The sequence below is a fragment of the Sorex fumeus genome, unplaced genomic scaffold (assembly GCF_029834395.1).
Source record: "Sorex fumeus unplaced genomic scaffold, SorFum_2.1 ptg000098l, whole genome shotgun sequence".
Taxonomy (NCBI): domain Eukaryota; kingdom Metazoa; phylum Chordata; class Mammalia; order Eulipotyphla; family Soricidae; genus Sorex; species Sorex fumeus.
Window position 1 is genome coordinate 71,337,223 of NW_026606155.1, and position 17,861 is coordinate 71,355,083.

A 17,861-nucleotide genomic window follows, 5' to 3' on the forward strand; every position below is an offset into this window, starting at 1 on the left:
AACTCCGCCTTACTTTTTGTTTTCATTTTTTATAATTTTATTTATTGAATCACCGTGAGAGCAGTTACAAAGCTTTCGGGTTTAAGTCTCGGTCATACAATGAAACACCCGTACCTTCACCAGTGTCCATTCTCCACCCCCAAAACCCCTGGTATACCCCCATCCTACACTCTCCCCCTACCTGTGGGGCAGATGATTTCCACATTACTTTCTCTTTACTTTGATTATATTCAATATTTTGACACCAGACCTACCATTATTATTTGGGATTTTACCCCAACACTCAGATCTGCTGAAAAGGCAACAGTAGACAATTTGTTTTCTATTGCTGGTTAAGAATAACATGATGTTGCGTGGCTGCAGTAGTGGCTGCGCGATTTTGAAATTCTGAAATTTTAACAAATCTGGAGGGATTTCTGCCCAAACCTGCTGGGTTCCGAGATTTGTTCCTGAGTCTCTGGGATCATGGGCGTTAAGCAGCTTGATCAGCAGCCAGAAAGGCCGTTCATGGGCAGCGACTCAGGGTCTTGTCGGGACGGGGAGGAAAGGGCCAGCTCCACCCCCATCCCGTGAGGTCCCGTGTGTCTTGTCACTGAGGGCCCAAACCGGACTCTCCAGTGGCCTCTGGAGGATGGTGGCCACCGAGCCACCTGGGGGAGCAGGCGGAGGGACAACACCCTTTCCCGCCTGGGGTGGCCCAGCGACAGCTTGCTCTTAGCAGGTATCAAGATTATTGGTTACAGGTCCTAGTCTCCCCTTCCAGTGTCCCATGCTAAGGTTCCTTTGTGGAAAGATCTTTGACCCCCAGCTGATGAAACTAAATCGGATTTTATTTTTCATATAAAAGATTTCAACGCCCAAACCCTCCTGCTTGCTCCTCTCTTGACCCCCTCACCCCGACCCTCCCTCGAGCCACTTTCATATGTGGTAATCCAAGGATTGGTGACGATTCGAGGTGGCACTGAAGGGGATCTGACACATGGCCTCAAGCAGCCTAATTTCGTGGGTAGGCTGCTCGGACTGAAACTTGATCACCCAGGGATCCTTGACGACGTCCAGGATGGTGGCACGCTTGGTGGCTTGGCGGAGCATGTGGAGGATCAGATTCTAGGGCAGGGGAGAGAGAGGGCTTGGCTGAGCTTGCCTCCCATTGTGCCACATAGGCAGTGAGCAGCTGGACCTAAGAGAGAAGCAGGAGAGCCCATCACACCACTCTGGTGGAAGGGGGCGGAGCCCACTTTCATCCTGAGGAGCCAGGTTTGTCACTCCCAAGCTCTAGGAAGTTGAAGGGATCCTTAGGGCCATCCTTCCACCATCTGCTTCTGGCCTTGCCCTGCTTGTGGCGCAGCCAGGGTGCTGCCTCTGTGCCATTCCCACTGATTAAAGGCAGAGAGACCCATGGGAGATGGCCCTGGTATTCCCTGGGACAGGGAACTAGTGGGTGCCCCCTCCCTCGGGTCGCCTTGACACCTCAGTCCTCCTGGGGGAGCCAGCACCTTGCACTCCTGCGGGATGGTGATGCTGGATGGAAAAGTGACCTCCCTCTGTGTCTCTCTCAGCAGCTTCTTGAGATTGGTATCATCGAAAGGCAGATGGGCGACCATTAGAGTGTAGAGGATGACACCCATACTCCAGGTGTCAGACAGAAAAGGGTTGTAGGGCAAGCCTAGCAAGATCTCCGGGCAGGCATAAGCAAAGCTGCCACAGTAGGTCTGGCTGAGGTGAGTAAAGCAGTTCACTTGGCGGTAAGGAGAGTTACTACGCAGAGAGTGGTTTGAAGGCACCATCTTGGCGAAGCCAAAGTCCGAGATCTTCACGTTCTCTCGCTTGTCCAGCAACAGGTTCTCCAACTTTAAGTCCCTACCAGCAGCAGAAAGGCTGGGGGTCAGGCTGGGGAGAGGGCTTAGTATTAGACCTGGAGCTGAAGGGCCAGGGGTCAGCGACTAGAGAGGAGTGAAGGGAATGCTTGGGGGGGGGGGGGGCGCATTTTGAGGACACAAGGTAGAGAGGAAAGAACCATGGAGTTGTGGGCAGAGCCCAGGAAAGAGGGGCTGGATCTGAGGACCACCAAGAGTGAGGCATGTGTTTGGTCAAATGTGCGGCTCTCGGTGGGTGCTTAGTGCTCTTGTCCGGGTGATTAAAATGAGAGGGGGAGGAGGGGCCTATATCTTAAGGAGGGAAGTCCAGGGAGGGGAAAAGGAGGCAGAAAAGTGGGAGATTGCATCCACACCCTCTGGAGATCCCAAAGGCCCCAGTCACGGTGGCAGCTCTCTCACCGGTGCACAATGCCCTTGCTGTGCAGGTAAGCGATGCCCAGGGTCAGCTGGGAGAACCACTTGCCAGCCTGGGCTTCAGAGCAGGCACCATAGCGTTGGATCCACTCAAGGATGTCACCACCCTGAGCCAGTTCCAGAATGATGTACACCCGCGTTGTGGTCTCAATGGCCTGATAGAAGTTGATGAGGTACTTGTGCCGCAGGACCTTCATCACCTGCCCCAAGAGAGGGTGCCGTCATAGGTGGGAAACCACCCCAGCCAGTCTCCCAGCCCTCCTGCTCTCCTGCCACTTGCTTAAATCTATGCAGAAGTCAGAAACTCCCAGGAGCTGGGACCTGTGAGCAAACCCTCTTGTGGGGCTAGAAGTCTGGGAAGGTGAGAAGAGGATAAATACACAGGAAGTCGTTTTCCTAACTGCCCAGTGAAAGGTTCAGTTCTCGTTTGGGAGTTTCTCACCCCACCCTCTTCTCTGTATCCCATTTGTTTTATTTTTAGTTTTGGAGTCACACCCAGCAATGCCCAGGTTACTCCTGGCAGTGCTCAGGAGATCAATATAGGATGCTGAGGGTTGAACCTGGGTTGGCTGCTTGCAAGGCAAGTGCTTTACCCACTGTATTATTACTGTGGCCCCCCTCTGTGTGTATCCCTTCTAAGAACACTAAGCTGCTTGGGACCAGTTCCTTTTTTTTCTTTTTGGGTCACACCCAGCACCCAGGTTGGCCATGTGCAAGGCAAACGCCCTACCTGCTGTGCTATCGCTCCAGCCCCCGGGACCAGTTCCCTTTTCGAGCCTGCTTTCCAACCTGTATTTCACGGGGCAGGAACTTGTTAAGATATTCGTCAGAGGCCTTCTTCTTTGAGATGATTTTGACAGCCACCATGACCTTCTGCTTTGTGAAGTAAGCCTCGTACACTGTCCCGTAGGAGCCATTGCCAATGACCTTGCCCACCTCATAGCCGTATTCCTCCATGACAGAACGGTAGCTGGTGCCCGGTGGTGACTCTATGATATCTGCCTTCCACATGGTACGAGGCTTGCTGAGAATATTGTGACGTTTAAAAGCCATCTTTGCTCAGGAAGTAAGACCTTGGGCCGCTGAAGGCTCAGGTCCTAAACTCAATCTCGGGAAGTTTGCCTGGGTAGGCAGCAAAGCTGAGACACTGGGCTCAGGTCTCCACTAGGAACTTGGGAGGACAAAGAAGGGAGAAGCAGGGCTTTTTGTGTTTGGGGTTGTTGGTTTTTTTTTTTTTTTGTTTTTTGTGTTTTGTTTTTTGTCTCCACTAGCTGTTTCTCTTCTTGGTTACGGAACTCTCCAATGTCCTGTGTTCCATACACATCACAATTCATCTTGTGTCCACCCTTGTCGGACTATTCTTGAGAATGAAGGGGTTTGGAACAGTCATTTCTGGAGACTCTTTCAGTCTGGTGAGATTCCCTCCATAGATCATGCTGCCTCAAATGTTCCTGTTTATTAGGTACCTACCAAGTGCCCAGCAGTGTGCTGACTCCTGGCATAAAATGCCCAGTTGTACCCACAGCCACTCCAAGAGCAGAGGAGATAAGTGTGAAAGTATTAGCGCTACAAGATAATGAAGAAGTTCTAGGAATCTAACCTTAAAATGCATTGTTTTGTGCTCGCTTCGGCAGTACATATACTAAAATTGGAACGATACAGAGAAGATTAGCATGGCCCCTGTGCAAGGATGACACGCAATTTGTGAAGCGTTCCGTATTTTTAAAATGTGCCAATTTTAATGGAATTATACTAAAATAAGATAGTACGAACAACATATAGTAGTTTTAAAACAAATTTTTGTGAATATGTACAAAATTAGTGACCTTTGGTTGTAATAACTCAAAATAATGTAAGAGTACATCTACAAAAAAAAAAAACTGCATTGTTTTGGGCCAGAGCAACAGTACAGCAGGTAGAGTGCTTGCTTTGCATGCAACTCACCTGGGCTCAATCCCTGGCATCCCATATGGTCTCTTAAGCACCGAGCATGGAGCCAGGAGTAGATCCTTAGCACTGCTGGGTGTGTCCCAAAAACAAAACAGAAAATCTGATTCCCTATACTCTTACCTCACCAGCTTTATCTTAACATACACATGCTCAGCCAGTTTTTTTTGGGGGGGTGTTCTATATCCACACCCATCCAACAAGGGCTTCTTTCTGGTTCTGTGCTCAGAAATCATTTGTGGTGGTGCTCAGGGGACCATGTGTGGTAGTGGAGATTAGAACCGGGGTCTGCCGCTTGCAAGGCAAGTGTGTGACGTGCTGTACTTTCTTTCCAGCCCAGTTGCTTATATTTTTTTCCATACTCTCTTTGTTCTGGCAAATTTATACTTTCCTTCAGGACTTGGTTCATGAGGTGTTTTATTTGCTTATTATTTTTGGGTTCTGGGGCCATACCAGGCAGTGCTCAGGGAACACTCGTGGTCTTGGGGATTGAGCTGGACTCAGCTGCATACAAAGAAAGTGTCCTAACCCCTGTACTCTGGCCCAGTTGCCTTTCTTTCCTCATTCCCTCAGTTCTCCCAGCAAATTACTCTTCAGGATTTGGCTCATGAGGGTTTTTTGGTTTGGGGCCCACACCCAGCGGTGCTCAGAGGTTATTCCTGGCTCTGCACTCAAGAATCACTTACAGTGCTTGGGGAACCATCTGGGATGCCAGGGACTGAACCCTGGTAGCCACGTGCACATTAAATGTCCTCACCTCCTCTACTACCGCTCCAGTCCTTGTGAGATTTTTTTTTTAATGAGATTTTTTTTTTTTTAATGAATTTTTGGATTCTGGGGCCATACTAAGCAGTATACACAGAGTCCACTCTCTTTTTTTATTTTCTTTTTGGGTCACACCTGGCGATGCACAGGAGTTACTCCTGGCTTTACTCCTGGCTTTACTCAGGGGACCATATGGGATGCTGGGAATTGAACCCAGGTCAGCTTTGTGCAAGACAAATGCCCTACCCGCTGTACTATCGCTCCAGCCCCTCAGGGTCCACTCTTGCCTATCTGCTCAGAAATGACTCCTAGTAGTGCTCAACAGACCATAGGTGATTTCCTGGGATTCAGTCAGGGTTGGCTATATGCAAGGCAAGTGCTTTATCCACTGCACTGTCTCTCTAGCCCCTCTTAAGGTATATTTAGGAAGATTCCCTTAAAGCCAAGTTATATGTTCCTCCATTGTGTCCTACAACCCCAGCGCTTTGTCACAGTACCAATGCTTTTATGTAATCAATGTTCTTGCTAGGATCTCCCTTTAGGCTAGAAGGCATACTATCTAAGAAGAGAGAGCTACAGTTGAAGATTTGGAGAAGAATGCCTTCTGGACAATGGGAACTGCTTTGGAGAATAAGCAGGACCTCTGGGTAGCAATGAGTGCCATTAGTTTGGAAAACACAGTTCATAGATACCTGGTATATTTTGTTTTGTTCTTTGAATTTTGTGTCATACCTGCAGTGTTCACCTATACCCAAGATGCTGGAGAATCTTAACAGGACAGTGTGTTTATTTTTGGTTTTGGGGCCACACCCGGCAGTGCTCAGGGCTTACTCCAGGCTCTGTGCCCAGGGATTATTCCTGAAGGGCTCGGGGGACCATATGGAATGTTGAAAATCAAACTTGCGTCAGCTGCATACAAAGCAAATACCTGACCTGTTGTTCTATCACTCTAGCTCCCGGCACGATAATGTGTTTAGATGCATGATTTTAACACATCATTGAGTTGAGATTTTTTTTTTAGTATCCTGGGTTTGGGTGCTTATATATCGTTAAGTGAACTGACCAAGATTAAGGGTTCACTTGGTAGTCTGAAAGGATTCATGGGAGAGAGGCATTAGAACACAGGGAGGCAGAGAGATAGTAGAGTGGATAGGGTGCTTTCCTTGCAAGCAGCTAACCCAGGTGCCATACTCAGCATCATGTATGATAACCCCAAGTATCTCAAGGAGTAATCCCTGAGCACAGCTGGGTGTGGCCAAAACCACAAAAAAATAATACAATCTGGGACTGGAGAGAGTACAGAGGATAGGGTGTTTGTCTTATAGGCAGCCAACCCAAGTTTAATCCCTGGAACCCCATATGGTTGCCTGAGCTAAACCAGAAGTGATCTCTGAGCGTAGAGCCAGGAGCAGGAGTCCTGACCACAGTCAGATGTAGCTCCCAAAACAAAACAAAACAAAACAAAAAAATGATGGAATACAGAATCTATTGCATGGGTTTGCAGGTCAAGCTCCAAAAAGGCCCAGGGTAAGGGAGGGATAGAAGGTAACAGTGAAGTGGAAAAACAAGTTTGATGGAATGACAGGAGGTTGCAAGACATAGAAGGGTCATTGAATTTAAGGTTTGGGTTAATAGATGGGTAATGAACATGATTTTGGGGAGGATGGGTTTTGGGTTACACCCTGTCTCTAGGCTTGGGGGGACCACATGTAGTGCTGTGGATCTAACTGGGTTTGGCTACAGGCAGGACAAGTGTTCTGACCCCTGTACTCTCATACCTTCAGATTTTTGTCTTGATGTTTAAAATTTTTTATGCATTTTTAACTCCCCTTCTCTTTGTTATTGTTGTAGTCATGGGGGTTGTATACTCCCTTGGCCGTGGTGCTCACCAAGGGCTGCATGCCAGGCTGCAGTGCACACACTTTGAGAGGTTGGCACTCCTTAGCTGCAGGGCTCACATTCTTAGCTGAGGACACAAGGTGTGATTGTGGTGCTGCGCTCATACATGCTTGCTGAGGTTGCATTTCCTGGTCCAGGCTTTTGCACACCTTTTCACTGCAGTGCTCATTGGGGATCAAACCCCTTTCTGTGGCACTTACACACATCTAGCTGCATTGTGACCAGAAAGTGCTTTTGTGACCAGGGAACAGCAGGCTGCCGAGTTCAAACGGCAGCTTCCAGGATCTCTCAGCTCATGTGGGATGCTAGGGATTTGCATTTGTGGCCATATGCTTACAAGGCAGGTGGCCTAAGCCCTAGGCTATTCCTCTGGGACCCAAGAATCAAAGCATCTGATATTTTATTTTTTCCATCCCCTAAAACTAAAACACTTCAGCAACAGGTTATCCCTTTGGCTACTGGTAGATTTCCACGTAACAGTCTGACCCTGTTTGCCAGAGGGTTCAAATCTGTTGGAAGCCAGAGCTACATGCTCAGTCTATCAAGATGAACAGCTGTCCAGGACATACCTGCTAAGGAGGCCCAGCCAGGCCAGTTCATCTTCTGCTCCCACACTCTGAACCCCTTCCTCCCCCTCCCCCACATAGGTAGCTTAGTGGCTTTGATTCTCACCTGATAAAGCAGTTTATTTAATGAGCTGTGTGAAGCTGGTAACAAAAGCACTGCTACCGAGTACACCGGATGGATCAACCATAGTCTTCCTGTGAGTAGTCGCAAGGGAGACTTGTAAGTAAAATCGCAGTGCAATAGCACGTGGAACAGTACAATAGCAATACACGTAGGTGGGGTACTATAAACAAAACCTAAGAGGACACACCCCGGATGGCGCCTCGCGCACTGCCAACAGTGATTCCGGGGTGCAGAGCGAGGACTGAGCACTGCCGGGTGTAGCCAAAAAAAAAAAAAAAATTTAAAGGGACTATAGAAACGATACCGACAGTCTCCACGCCCCGTCAGTGTGGAATGACTGGCGAGGCCGCCGAGGCGGGGACTCGCGGGCCTGAGCGAATGCGTGATCCCGGAACTGACCCGTGGGGCCGAAGCGAGAGCAGCCCTCGTCGCGGGGGGGCCTCGCGCGGCTCACCGCACAAACCTCGCGACCCCGGCATGCAGCCTGGTTTCGGAAACGCGCCCGTGTTTTAAAAAACGGCGAGAAACAGGGTGCGGGACATAGGCCAGGCGACACCCACCCCACCCTTGGCCGGGCTCCGCCTCAGTGGCCGGGGCCGAGAGCCCTCGGCTGAGAGGGCGGAAGCTTCCGGGAAGCCGCTCGGTCTCCAGGGCAACCGCCGTCCGGAGAGGACGTGTGCACGGCGCTGGCGAGGTATCCGGCCGCCGCCGCGGCGGCGCGAGACGTCGCCGCCCGCGGGCTCCAGGAAGAGAACTTTCCCCCGGCGGAGGGCCCCGCGGTGAGGGCGGAAAGAGGAAGACTGACGTGTCGCAGGCTGCCCACCCGGCCGCCGGAAGGACCCGCCCGCCCCGAGAGCCGGTTAGGAGCACGCAGAGGGCTCTCCCGAGCGGGGCCGGGGTTCTGCGCTGGCGAGCGCCTCCGGGAGCATGTCCCCGAGCCGAGCGCGGCGCCCCGAGAGGCATGCCGGCGGCCGCTCCGATCAGGCACAACGGCGGGCAGCCCCCGCGGAGCTCGGCACTCGGGTCCTCGCCGGGCCGCCGCCAGCGCGCCGCTCTGGGGCTGGAGCCCGGCTGGAGCCCAAGGGCAGCTACGGGGCCGCGGAGGCCGAGGGCGCCGCGGAGGCCAGCCCCTCCCGCGCGGTGAGGACCCCCCCACCACCCCCGGCTGCGGCAGGAGGGAGCCCGAGGTGTGAGGCCGCGTGGTGTCGCCATGGAAACGGCCCGGGCGCGCGCGCTCTGTCCCAGGCTGGAGGGCTGCAGAGTTGGGAGTCCTGGTGGAGGGATCACGGAAAGCAGAGAGAGGCAGTGTCTGGGGGTGGAAACACGGGATACGAGAGCCGGAGGCTGTTGTAGGGGAGGGAATGGGACTAAGGACCCGGAGTTGAGACCTGGGCTTCCATAACCGCAGGACTCCCCCAAAACAGGTTCCGCCGCCTTAAGGATGACCACCCTCCGGCACCCTCCAAGTTGGAGCTGCCAGTGGTGGCCAGTCCTGGTGCTGCTGCTGGGCACCGGCTCCCGGTCCGGGGTGGAAGGCACCACACACTACAAGACCGGCGATCCCGTCATTCTCTATGTCAACAAGGTGGGACCCTACCATAACCCTCAGGAGACGTACCACTACTACCAGCTCCCTGTGTGCTGCCCTGAGAAGATCCGGCACAAAAGCCTGAGCCTGGGAGAAGTGCTGGACGGGGACCGCATGGCCGAATCTCTGTACGAGATCCGGTTTCGGGAGAATGTGGAGAAAAGGGTCCTGTGCCACATGCAGCTCACCTCTGCACAGGTCAGTGGCCATGCTGCTGGAGTCCCGCCCACCCTGCGCTTTGCATAGTACCTTTGCCAATGTCATCCCACTGGATCCGACCCTGAGGGCAGGCAGGGGAAGTGATGCTGTTGGCATTGCCTTCCCAGGGGGTGTTTGCAGACTCCGTGGACGCTGAATTGCAGAGTTGAAAGGAGAGCTGAGGGCTTCAGACCCCAAGCATCTCCAGTGGGAGCCTGGTCCCAAGGCCCATGTTCATGCTTGCCTTCTAAACGTGATTCCCTTTCTTATCTGCACCTCTTTCCTGGATCCTGGCACACCATCAGACCTTCCATGCTGGGCTTTTGTTCTTTAGCAAATTCCATGTTAGGGCCCTTTTCCTCTGTCTGTTGCATCCTTTCTGACCCTAGGCCTCTTCCCTTTAGATTTTCCTGGCCTTAACCTTGTCAGATCACATTCCCGCCCTCCCCTTTTATTATTGCCGCTTGGGTTATGAAACCTAGGGTCTCACACATGAAAGGCTCTGCAGTTAAGACACATCCCTGGCCATGCTTGTTTGGAAGGATCTCAGTGTTAGGGTCTGACCCAGTGGCTCTCAAAATGGGGCAGTTTTGTCTGGGGGAGGGGGACATTTGGCAGTGTCTGAAGATGTTTGGATTCTCATTGTAGTGGTGGTCTTGGAGGGGAGCGTTAGTTACATCTAAGAGGAAGAAAGTTGTCTGGTATTAAAATAGATACCAGCTCCCAATGGAGAGATAATATGGTAGGTAAGAGGGGGCTGGAGAGATAGCACAGCGGGTAGGGCGTTTGTCTTGCACGCGGCCGACCCGGGTTCGTCTCCCAGCGTCCCATATGGTCCCCTGAGCACCGCCAGGAGTAACTCCTGAGTGCAGAGCCAGAAGTAACCCCTGTGCATCGCCAGGTGTGACCCAAAAAGCAAAAAATATATATATATATGGTAAAGGTAAAGGCCCTCCCGTTGATCATCGATTTGCTCGAGCGGGCCCAGTAACGTCTCCATTGGAGACTTTGCTGTTACTGTGTCTGGCATATCGAATACTCTCGGTAGCTTGCCGGGCTCTCCGAGAGGGGCGGAGGAATCGAACTCGGGTCGGCCATGTTGGCTGCGTGCAAGGCAGACGCCCTACCCGCTGTGCTATCGCTCCTGGCCATATATATGGTAGGTAAGAGGTAATATAGTGGGTAAGACACTTAAGTTGCACCTGGCCAACCTCCAGCACTGCATATAGTTCCCCGAACACTACCAGGAGTGACCCCTAAGCACAGAGCTGAGTCAACAGCAGAACATAAATATGCCTGTCATGGTTGAGGCCATGTCATCCTGACACTATTAAAAGAAATAGCCAGGGTGCCAGGGAGAGAGAATACATCTGGTCAAGCACTTGCCTTGCACAGGACTCACGTGGGTTTGATCACGGCACCCCATTTGGTCCTCTAAGCCTGCCAGAAGTGACTGCAGAGCCAGTAGTAAGTGCTGAGCATCTCCATTTGCCTCCAAAATCAATATACAGATAGATATATGGCCCCCAAAATATCAGTGTTAATCACTTATCACTTAATCACTTAATCCCCGTTATTCATCGATTTATTCGAGCGGGTGCCAGTAACGTCTCCATTCATCCCGGTTGCGTGCTAGCGTAGCCCAATGGTATTAATGAGTGTTAACGAGCATGAAAAATCCTTCCCTAAACCTGTGCTTAGGGAGGCCTGGTTTGACCCCCCCCTCCCCTCCCCGACTTCCTCTCTGTAGGTGGAGCAGCTGCGCCAGGCCATCGAGGAACTGTACTACTTTGAATTTGTAGTGGATGACTTGCCCATTCGTGGCTTTGTGGGCTACATGGAGGAGAGTGGCTTCTTGCCTCACAGTCACAAGATAGGACTCTGGACCCATTTGGACTTCCACCTCGAGTACCACGGAGACCGAATCATCTTTGCCAATGTCTCCGTGAGGGACGTCAAGCCCCACAGTTTAGATGGGTTGCGACCTGATGAGTTCCTAGGCCTCACCCACACTTACAGTGTGCGCTGGTCAGAGACTTCAGCAGAACGTCGGAGTGACAGGCGCCGGGGGGATGATGGCGGCTTCTTTCCCCACACGCTGGAAATCCACTGGTTGTCCATCATCAATTCCATGGTGCTTGTGTTTTTATTGGTGGGCTTTGTGGCCGTCATTCTCATGCGTGTACTTCGGAATGACCTAGCTCGGTACAACTTGGATGAGGAGACCACTTCTGGAGGTGCTGGTGACGACTTTGACCAAGGGGACAACGGCTGGAAAATCATCCATACAGACGTCTTCCGCTTTCCTCCATACCGTGGGCTGCTTTGTGCTGTGCTTGGTGTGGGTGCCCAGTTCCTGGCCCTTGGCACTGGTGAGGTGATACAAATCAATCAAGGATTTCTCCTAAAGGGTAGAGCTAAGTAGATGATATGGTCAAGAAAGGTGTGCAGATCTGTTCTGTCCACAGTGAGGAACAGACCTAGAGGGTGGCTTAGCAAGGATGTGTAATATTCTGTTGTGGGCTTTTGGGGGAAGATTGGGGGATGTGGTTTGGGTCAAGGCCCTAGGTCTGGGAGAAAGGGGGTGGAATTCTGTAAAATTGCCATAAGGGGGAAAGGTAAAACCTAACACAGGCTTTCCACTGCCATCCCACAGGCATTATTGTCATGGCGCTGCTGGGCATGTTCAATGTGCACCGCCACGGGGCCATTAACTCAGCAGCCATCTTGTTGTACGCCCTCACCTGCTGCATTTCGGGCTACGTGTCCAGCCACTTCTACCGGCAGATTGGAGGCGAGCGCTGGGTGTGGAACATCATTCTCACTACCAGTCTCTTCTCTGGTGAGGACTGCCCTTTCCTTGTTGAGTCAGACCTGTCATGGAACCTGGGACAAAGTCAGAGGCTTCAGGAAAGAAAAACAGGTCCAAGGAGCAATTGGAAAACCAGTCAGAAGACAAGAAAGCATTTCTTGGGGGCTGGAGAAATAGTACAGCGGGTAGGGAGTTTGCCTTCCACACAGCTGACCCGGGTTCGATTCCCAGCATCCCATATGGTCCCCTGAGCACCGCCAGGAGTAATTCCTGAGTGCAGAGCCAGGAGTAACCCCTGTGTATCGCCGGGTGTTCCAAAAAAAAAAAAGAAGAAAGCATTTCTTTGGCCTAGTTCAAAATTGTCAATCAGGGCCGGAGACTCTCTCTCTCAGTCAATAAGGTACTAGTAAGGTGCTTACCTTACATGTGGCTGGCCAGATTCCATCCCCAGCACCCCATATGGTCCCTCAGGAGTGATCTCTGAGTACCACCAGGTGTGGCCCCAAAACAGAAATTGGTAAGCCTGAGGCCAGAGCATCCCATCGACCCTGGTTCAAAACTCTGGCATCAAATATGGTCCTTTGAGCACCATCTGATGTAGCCCCTGAACACAGAGCTAGAGGTAAGCCCAGTCGCTGCTGGTTATGGTCCCAAACAAACAAAAATTGTTAAGCACTAAGGCTAGGGATATAGCTTAAAGTGTTAGAACACTTTCCTTACATGTGAGGCCCTGGGTTTGATTCCTGGTACTGCTCTCCCCTCAAAAATTGTTAGGCCTTAAAGGATCCTAGGCAGGATCAGAGATATAGTTCATGTAGCAGAGCACGTCTAGCATGTGCAAGTCCCTGAGTTTGAGCCCTGGCACCGTATGGTTCCCTGAACACTGTCACATATGAATCCTTTTATTAAAAAATAAACCATTTAAAGGGGCCAGAGAGATACTATAGTGGCTAAGGCGCTTGCTTTGCATGTGGCTGACCTAGTTCGGATCTCCAATAACACATAGGATTCTCTCAGCACTGCCAGGAGTGATCCCTGAGCACAGGCAGGTATCATCCGAAAATCAAAATAATAATTCAGCTGGAAAGGTAGTTCAGCTTAGCCAGACAGAAAGACTGCAGGCTTCACATATAGGAAGCCCAGGTTTTGTCCCCAGCACAATAAGGTTGCTCCACACCCCCCCCACCCCCCAATCACTGCTAGGTGCTATCCAAAGCACGGATCTGGAAGTAAACTCATCACCACCAGGTTTGTGGCCCAGAAACCAAAATAAACCCAGTTCCTTGCAGTATGATAGGCACTCAGCATTTCCATTTCACTTTCACAACAGGGCCCTGGAGAGCTGGGCAGCCGGAGCATATGCTTTGCCTTCTAGCACCCTGGGCTTGATCCCTGGCACCGTATTCCATGAGCACTGCTGTATGTGGTCTCTACATCCCCCTCAGAATTAAAAGTAATCTTCACAATAGCTTCATGAAATAATAGCCTCATCTTATAGATGAGGAAATTGGACTCAAGACGGACTAATGTCCCAAGACAACACTCCTAAAAACTAGTAAATCAGGTTTCAGATTCAGGCCTCTGGCCCTACAACATGCTTTTTTGTTTGTTTGTTTTACATGTATCCTATTCTCAACCATTACAATGTACAATGAAACATTCTTGAAATCTCTCTGGCCCCTTGAAATTATTTTTTTATGTATCTAAAGGGCTGGGATAGCACAGCAGGTAGGGCGTCTTTGATTCCTTCATCCCTCTTGGAGAGCCTAGCAAGCTACTGAGAGTATCCCACCCACACGGCAGAGCCTGGCTAGCTCCCCGTGGTGTATTTGATACGCCAAGAACAGTAACAAGTCTCACAATGGAGACGTTACTGGTGCCTGCTTGAGGAAAGGACAGTGCTATATATCTAAAAGAAATTCCATTTTTTCAGACTTGTCTCACTCTACCTTATCTAAGGCAATAGTCATTTTAGCAGGGGCTGGAGCAAAAGTATAGTGCATATGGTGGAACTGGGTCCAATCCCCAGCACCCTACATGGGCCCTTAATCCTACCAGGAGTGATCCCTGAGCATTACAGGCTGTGGCCCAAAGGCAAAGGCAAAAAAAAGGCAGTAGTAGTTTTGTGTATTGTGGTACTAGAGGTTGAACCCAGGGCCTCATCCTACGCAAAGCAAGCACTCTCCCACTAAGCTTCAACCCTCGCAAGAAGCAGTAGTGTCTGAATTTTTTTTTTAATTTTTATTAGTGAAACACCATAACTTACAAATTTTTGTGCTTGGGTTTCAGTTATATAGTGATTGAGTACCCAATCCCTCCACCAGTGCCCATTCTCCACCACCACTAATCCCAGTATCCCTCCCACCCCTCATCCCCCCCAACACACCCTGCCTCTGTGACAGGGCATTCCCTTTTGTTCTCTCTCTCCTTTTGGGTGCCGTGCTTTGCAAAACAGGCACTGAGTGGCAATCAAGTAGTTTCTGAATCTTGCATGCTCTCAATCCCACATTTGTTTAATTTCTATCCTATCACATCTTCCAGCTTCTGATTTTAATGCCTCCAGGTACCATGTTTGTCCTCAAGTCCCTTTGATTATTCATTCAGCAGGTTCAAAGCAGGACTTACTAAATACAGGCCAAGGGTAGGAGCAGTAGCACAGCAGGTAGGGCATTTGCCTTGCATGCTGCCGACCCAGGTTCAATTCCCAGCATCCCCATATGGTCCCCCGAGCACCACCAGGAGTAATTCCTGAGTATAGAACCAGAAGTAACCCCTGTGCATCACCAGGTGTGACCCAAAAAGCAAAAATAAATAAATAATAAATAAAGACAGGCCAAAATCCAAAGGAATATCCCAAAAAGCAATAAATAAAGACCAAAATCCAGAGGAATATCCAGGCAGGACAGGGCTGAGAGCAAAGAGATGGTGGCACTCTGGAATCGTTGTCTAACAGTGGCCCTGATCCTGATGAGGGATAGGAAACAGGATGTGAAAGGTGGAGTCCATCTGGGAATGGGGTGCTTCACCCTCCCCCTGAGGTCCAGCCTGAGTTCGTGAGCCCAGGATAGAGTGAGCCCAATGCTGATGTTCCCATCCTCCCTCCCTCCGGCCTGTCCCTGCAGTGCCTTTCTTCCTTACATGGAGTGTGGTGAATTCGGTACACTGGGCCAACGGTTCGACACAGGCTCTGCCAGCCACCACAATTCTGCTGCTTCTGACGGTCTGGCTGCTGGTGGGCTTTCCTCTCACCGTCATCGGCGGCATCTTCGGCAAGAACAACGCTAACCCCTTCGATGCACCTTGTCGTACCAAGAACATTGCCCGGGAAATCCCGCCTCAGCCCTGGTACAAGTCTACACTCATCCATATGACTGTTGGCGGCTTCCTGCCTTTCAGGTATCTTCCCTCTCTGTGGTGACCCTCCCCTCAGGGTGATCCTGGCTCTCTCCATTCACCCCATGCCCCCACCAAATCCCTGGTTCACTGCACCATTAAGAGACCACTAAGACTGAATATATGGGGCCAATGTGGTAGTCTATCAGGTAGGGTACTTGCCTTGCACACAGCCGACTCTCCACCCGTTAGTCCCATAGCCCACCAGGAGTTATCCCTGAACGGAGAACCAAAATTCACCCCTGAGCACTGCTGGATCCCCTTGTCCCCAAAAAAGACAATGTGAGGGTATCTCACTTGTAAAGCTCTCCTGTGTGAAGAACTCTTTTCGCTACCTCCCCTATCTGATACTCAGTTCAGGAGGCCCACTTACTCATGGGTTCACTTTCTGGGGTTCCAGTTATGTTTCTAAACATTGAAGTATAGGGGCTGGAGCAATAGTATAGTGGGTAGAGCACTTGCCTTGCACTTGGCTGATCTGGGTTCAATCCCCAGCACCACATATAGTCCCTCTAAGCCCTGCCAGACGTGATTCCTGAGTGCAGAGCCTGGAGTAAACTGTGAGCACACCACTGGGTGTGGTCCCCAAAAGCAACAACTACAAAATAATAAACATTTCAATGTAGTCCAGAAATATTCTGAACAATAAGACATTTGAGAGACAGAGTACATTCACTTAATACATGATTATAATTCCTTTTTTAGTAGGGTTGGTTTTTTTTTTTCTTTTTTGGGTCACAGACAGGGGTTACTCCTGGCTCTACACTCAGGAATTACCCCTGGTGGTGCTCAGGGGACCATATGGGATTCTGGGAATTGAACCTGGGTCAGCCGTGTGCAAGGCAAACACCCTACCCCCTGTGCTGCCCCAGTTAAATTGTTTTTATGTTAGATATGTCTAGAGAAAAAAATACTGTAATACTTTTATAACAAAATATATGCACTGCACTGTAGCACTGTTCATCGATTTGCTCAAGCAGACACCAGTAATGTCTCCATTGTGAGACTTGTTACTGTTTTTGGCATATTGAATACACCAGGGAGCTTGCCAGGCTCTGCCTTGCCGGAGGGCGAGATACTCTTGGTAGCTTACTGGGCTCTCCAAGAGGGACGGAGGAATTGAACCGGGTCAGCATGTGCAAGGCAAATGCCCTACCCACTGTGCTATCGCTCCAGCCCAACAAAATATATAGCTATACATAAAATACATATAAATTACATGTATAAGTAGATATGTCTAGAGGAAAAACCATAATGTATACAAAATTTGGCACTATCCTGTTTCCAACGCCCGCGGGGGTCTTAAAATATGTCAACCCAGGGATGGGGGAACAACCAGGCAGCTAACAGCACAACAAAAGCAGGTCACACCCTTCTTCGCAGTCCACCCGGGGAGAAAGCCCTGCAGGGGAAGCAGCCAGTTCGGTTCCCGGATCAGGGAGCGGCGTGGGTGGGGAGGATGGCGCGGCGCCGGCCGCGTCGCCGCTAACGCCCTGCCTGTGCCCCCGCAGTGCCATCTCGGTGGAGCTGTACTACATCTTCGCCACGGTGTGGGGCCGGGAGCAGTACACGCTGTACGGCATCCTCTTCTTCGTCTTCGCCATCCTGCTGAGCGTCGGGGCCTGCATCTCCATCGCGCTCACCTACTTCCAGCTGTCGGGCGAGGACTACCGCTGGTGGTGGCGCTCGGTGCTGAGCGTGGGCTCCACGGGCCTCTTCATCTTCCTCTACTCGCTCTTTTACTACGCGCGGCGCTCCAACATGTCCGGGGCCGTGCAGACGGTGGAGTTCTTCGGCTACTCGCTGCTCACCGCCTACGTCTTCTTCCTCATGCTGGGCACCATCTCCTTCTTCTCCTCCCTCAAGTTCATCCGCTACATCTACGTGAACCTCAAGATGGACTGAGATCCGGGGTGGGCGGCGCCTGGCTTCCCCCCTGCCACACACACACCCAGCTCCTCATCCCGCCAGCTCCTCCGGCAGAGCCACCGAACTGGGGGTGGCGTCGTGGCCTTCCTTCCCTTTTGTCCTCCTCTGGGCCTCCCTGTCCCCGGGAGCCGGCCTGGACGCGATCCATCTCAGACATAAGGAGTGTCTATCGGAACTGCTAAGTTGCCTTTCGGTTTTTTGGTTGTTTTTTGTTTTTTTTTTTTTTGGTCCCAGACGCTTCTTTTTACAATGATCAAAATAAAATTTATTAAGGAAAAAAAGGGATCCTGTAAGTTGGGAGGGATTTGGTCTGGAAACAAGAGCCTCGAGCCCGACAGGACAGGGGCGG

The 17,861-nt window shown here is 51.0% G+C and overlaps 2 protein-coding genes and 1 non-coding gene across 3 annotated transcripts; 2 read left to right on the forward strand and 1 right to left on the reverse strand.

Annotated features, from left to right (window-relative positions):
- Window positions 1–918: 918 nt before the first annotated feature.
- Window positions 919–3,302, reverse strand: TSSK4 (testis specific serine kinase 4). Its single transcript, XM_056133912.1, has 4 exons — window positions 3,081–3,302; window positions 2,277–2,491; window positions 1,497–1,860; window positions 919–1,107 (listed from the first exon to the last, which is right to left on the reverse strand). Exons 1-4 carry the CDS (start codon window positions 3,300–3,302, stop codon window positions 919–921), a joined length of 990 nt encoding a protein of 329 aa, XP_055989887.1.
- A 607-nt stretch (window positions 3,303–3,909) lies between these two features.
- LOC130042152 (U6 spliceosomal RNA) lies at window positions 3,910–4,015 on the forward strand. Its single transcript, XR_008795126.1, has one exon. It is a non-coding gene; the product is annotated as a U6 spliceosomal RNA (small nuclear RNA).
- A 4,526-nt stretch (window positions 4,016–8,541) lies between these two features.
- TM9SF1 (transmembrane 9 superfamily member 1) lies at window positions 8,542–17,694 on the forward strand. The gene is made up of 6 exons (XM_056134379.1): window positions 8,542–8,732; window positions 9,017–9,378; window positions 11,129–11,750; window positions 12,035–12,220; window positions 15,313–15,586; window positions 17,095–17,694. The coding sequence occupies exons 2-6, from the start codon at window positions 9,034–9,036 to the stop codon at window positions 17,486–17,488; spliced, it is 1,821 nt and encodes a 606-aa protein (XP_055990354.1). The 5' UTR covers window positions 8,542–8,732; window positions 9,017–9,033; the 3' UTR covers window positions 17,489–17,694.
- The last annotated feature ends 167 nt before the right edge of the window (window positions 17,695–17,861 follow it).

Coding starts and splice junctions, on each gene's coding strand:
- TSSK4 (XM_056133912.1), bottom strand. CDS start 3,302: ATGTGGAAGGCAGATATCATAGAGTCACCACCGGGCACCAGCTACCGT. Junction 1,861..2,276: donor AGCAAGGGCATTGTGCACCG/GTGAGAGAGCTG, acceptor TGCTGCTGGTAG/GGACTTAAAGTTGGAGAACC. Junction 1,108..1,496: donor CCATCCCGCAGGAGTGCAAG/GTGCTGGCTCCC, acceptor CCCCTGCCCTAG/AATCTGATCCTCCACATGCT.
- TM9SF1 (XM_056134379.1), top strand. CDS start 9,034: ATGACCACCCTCCGGCACCCTCCAAGTTGGAGCTGCCAGTGGTGGCCA. Junction 9,379..11,128: donor TGCAGCTCACCTCTGCACAG/GTCAGTGGCCAT, acceptor TCCTCTCTGTAG/GTGGAGCAGCTGCGCCAGGC. Junction 11,751..12,034: donor GTTCCTGGCCCTTGGCACTG/GTGAGGTGATAC, acceptor GCCATCCCACAG/GCATTATTGTCATGGCGCTG.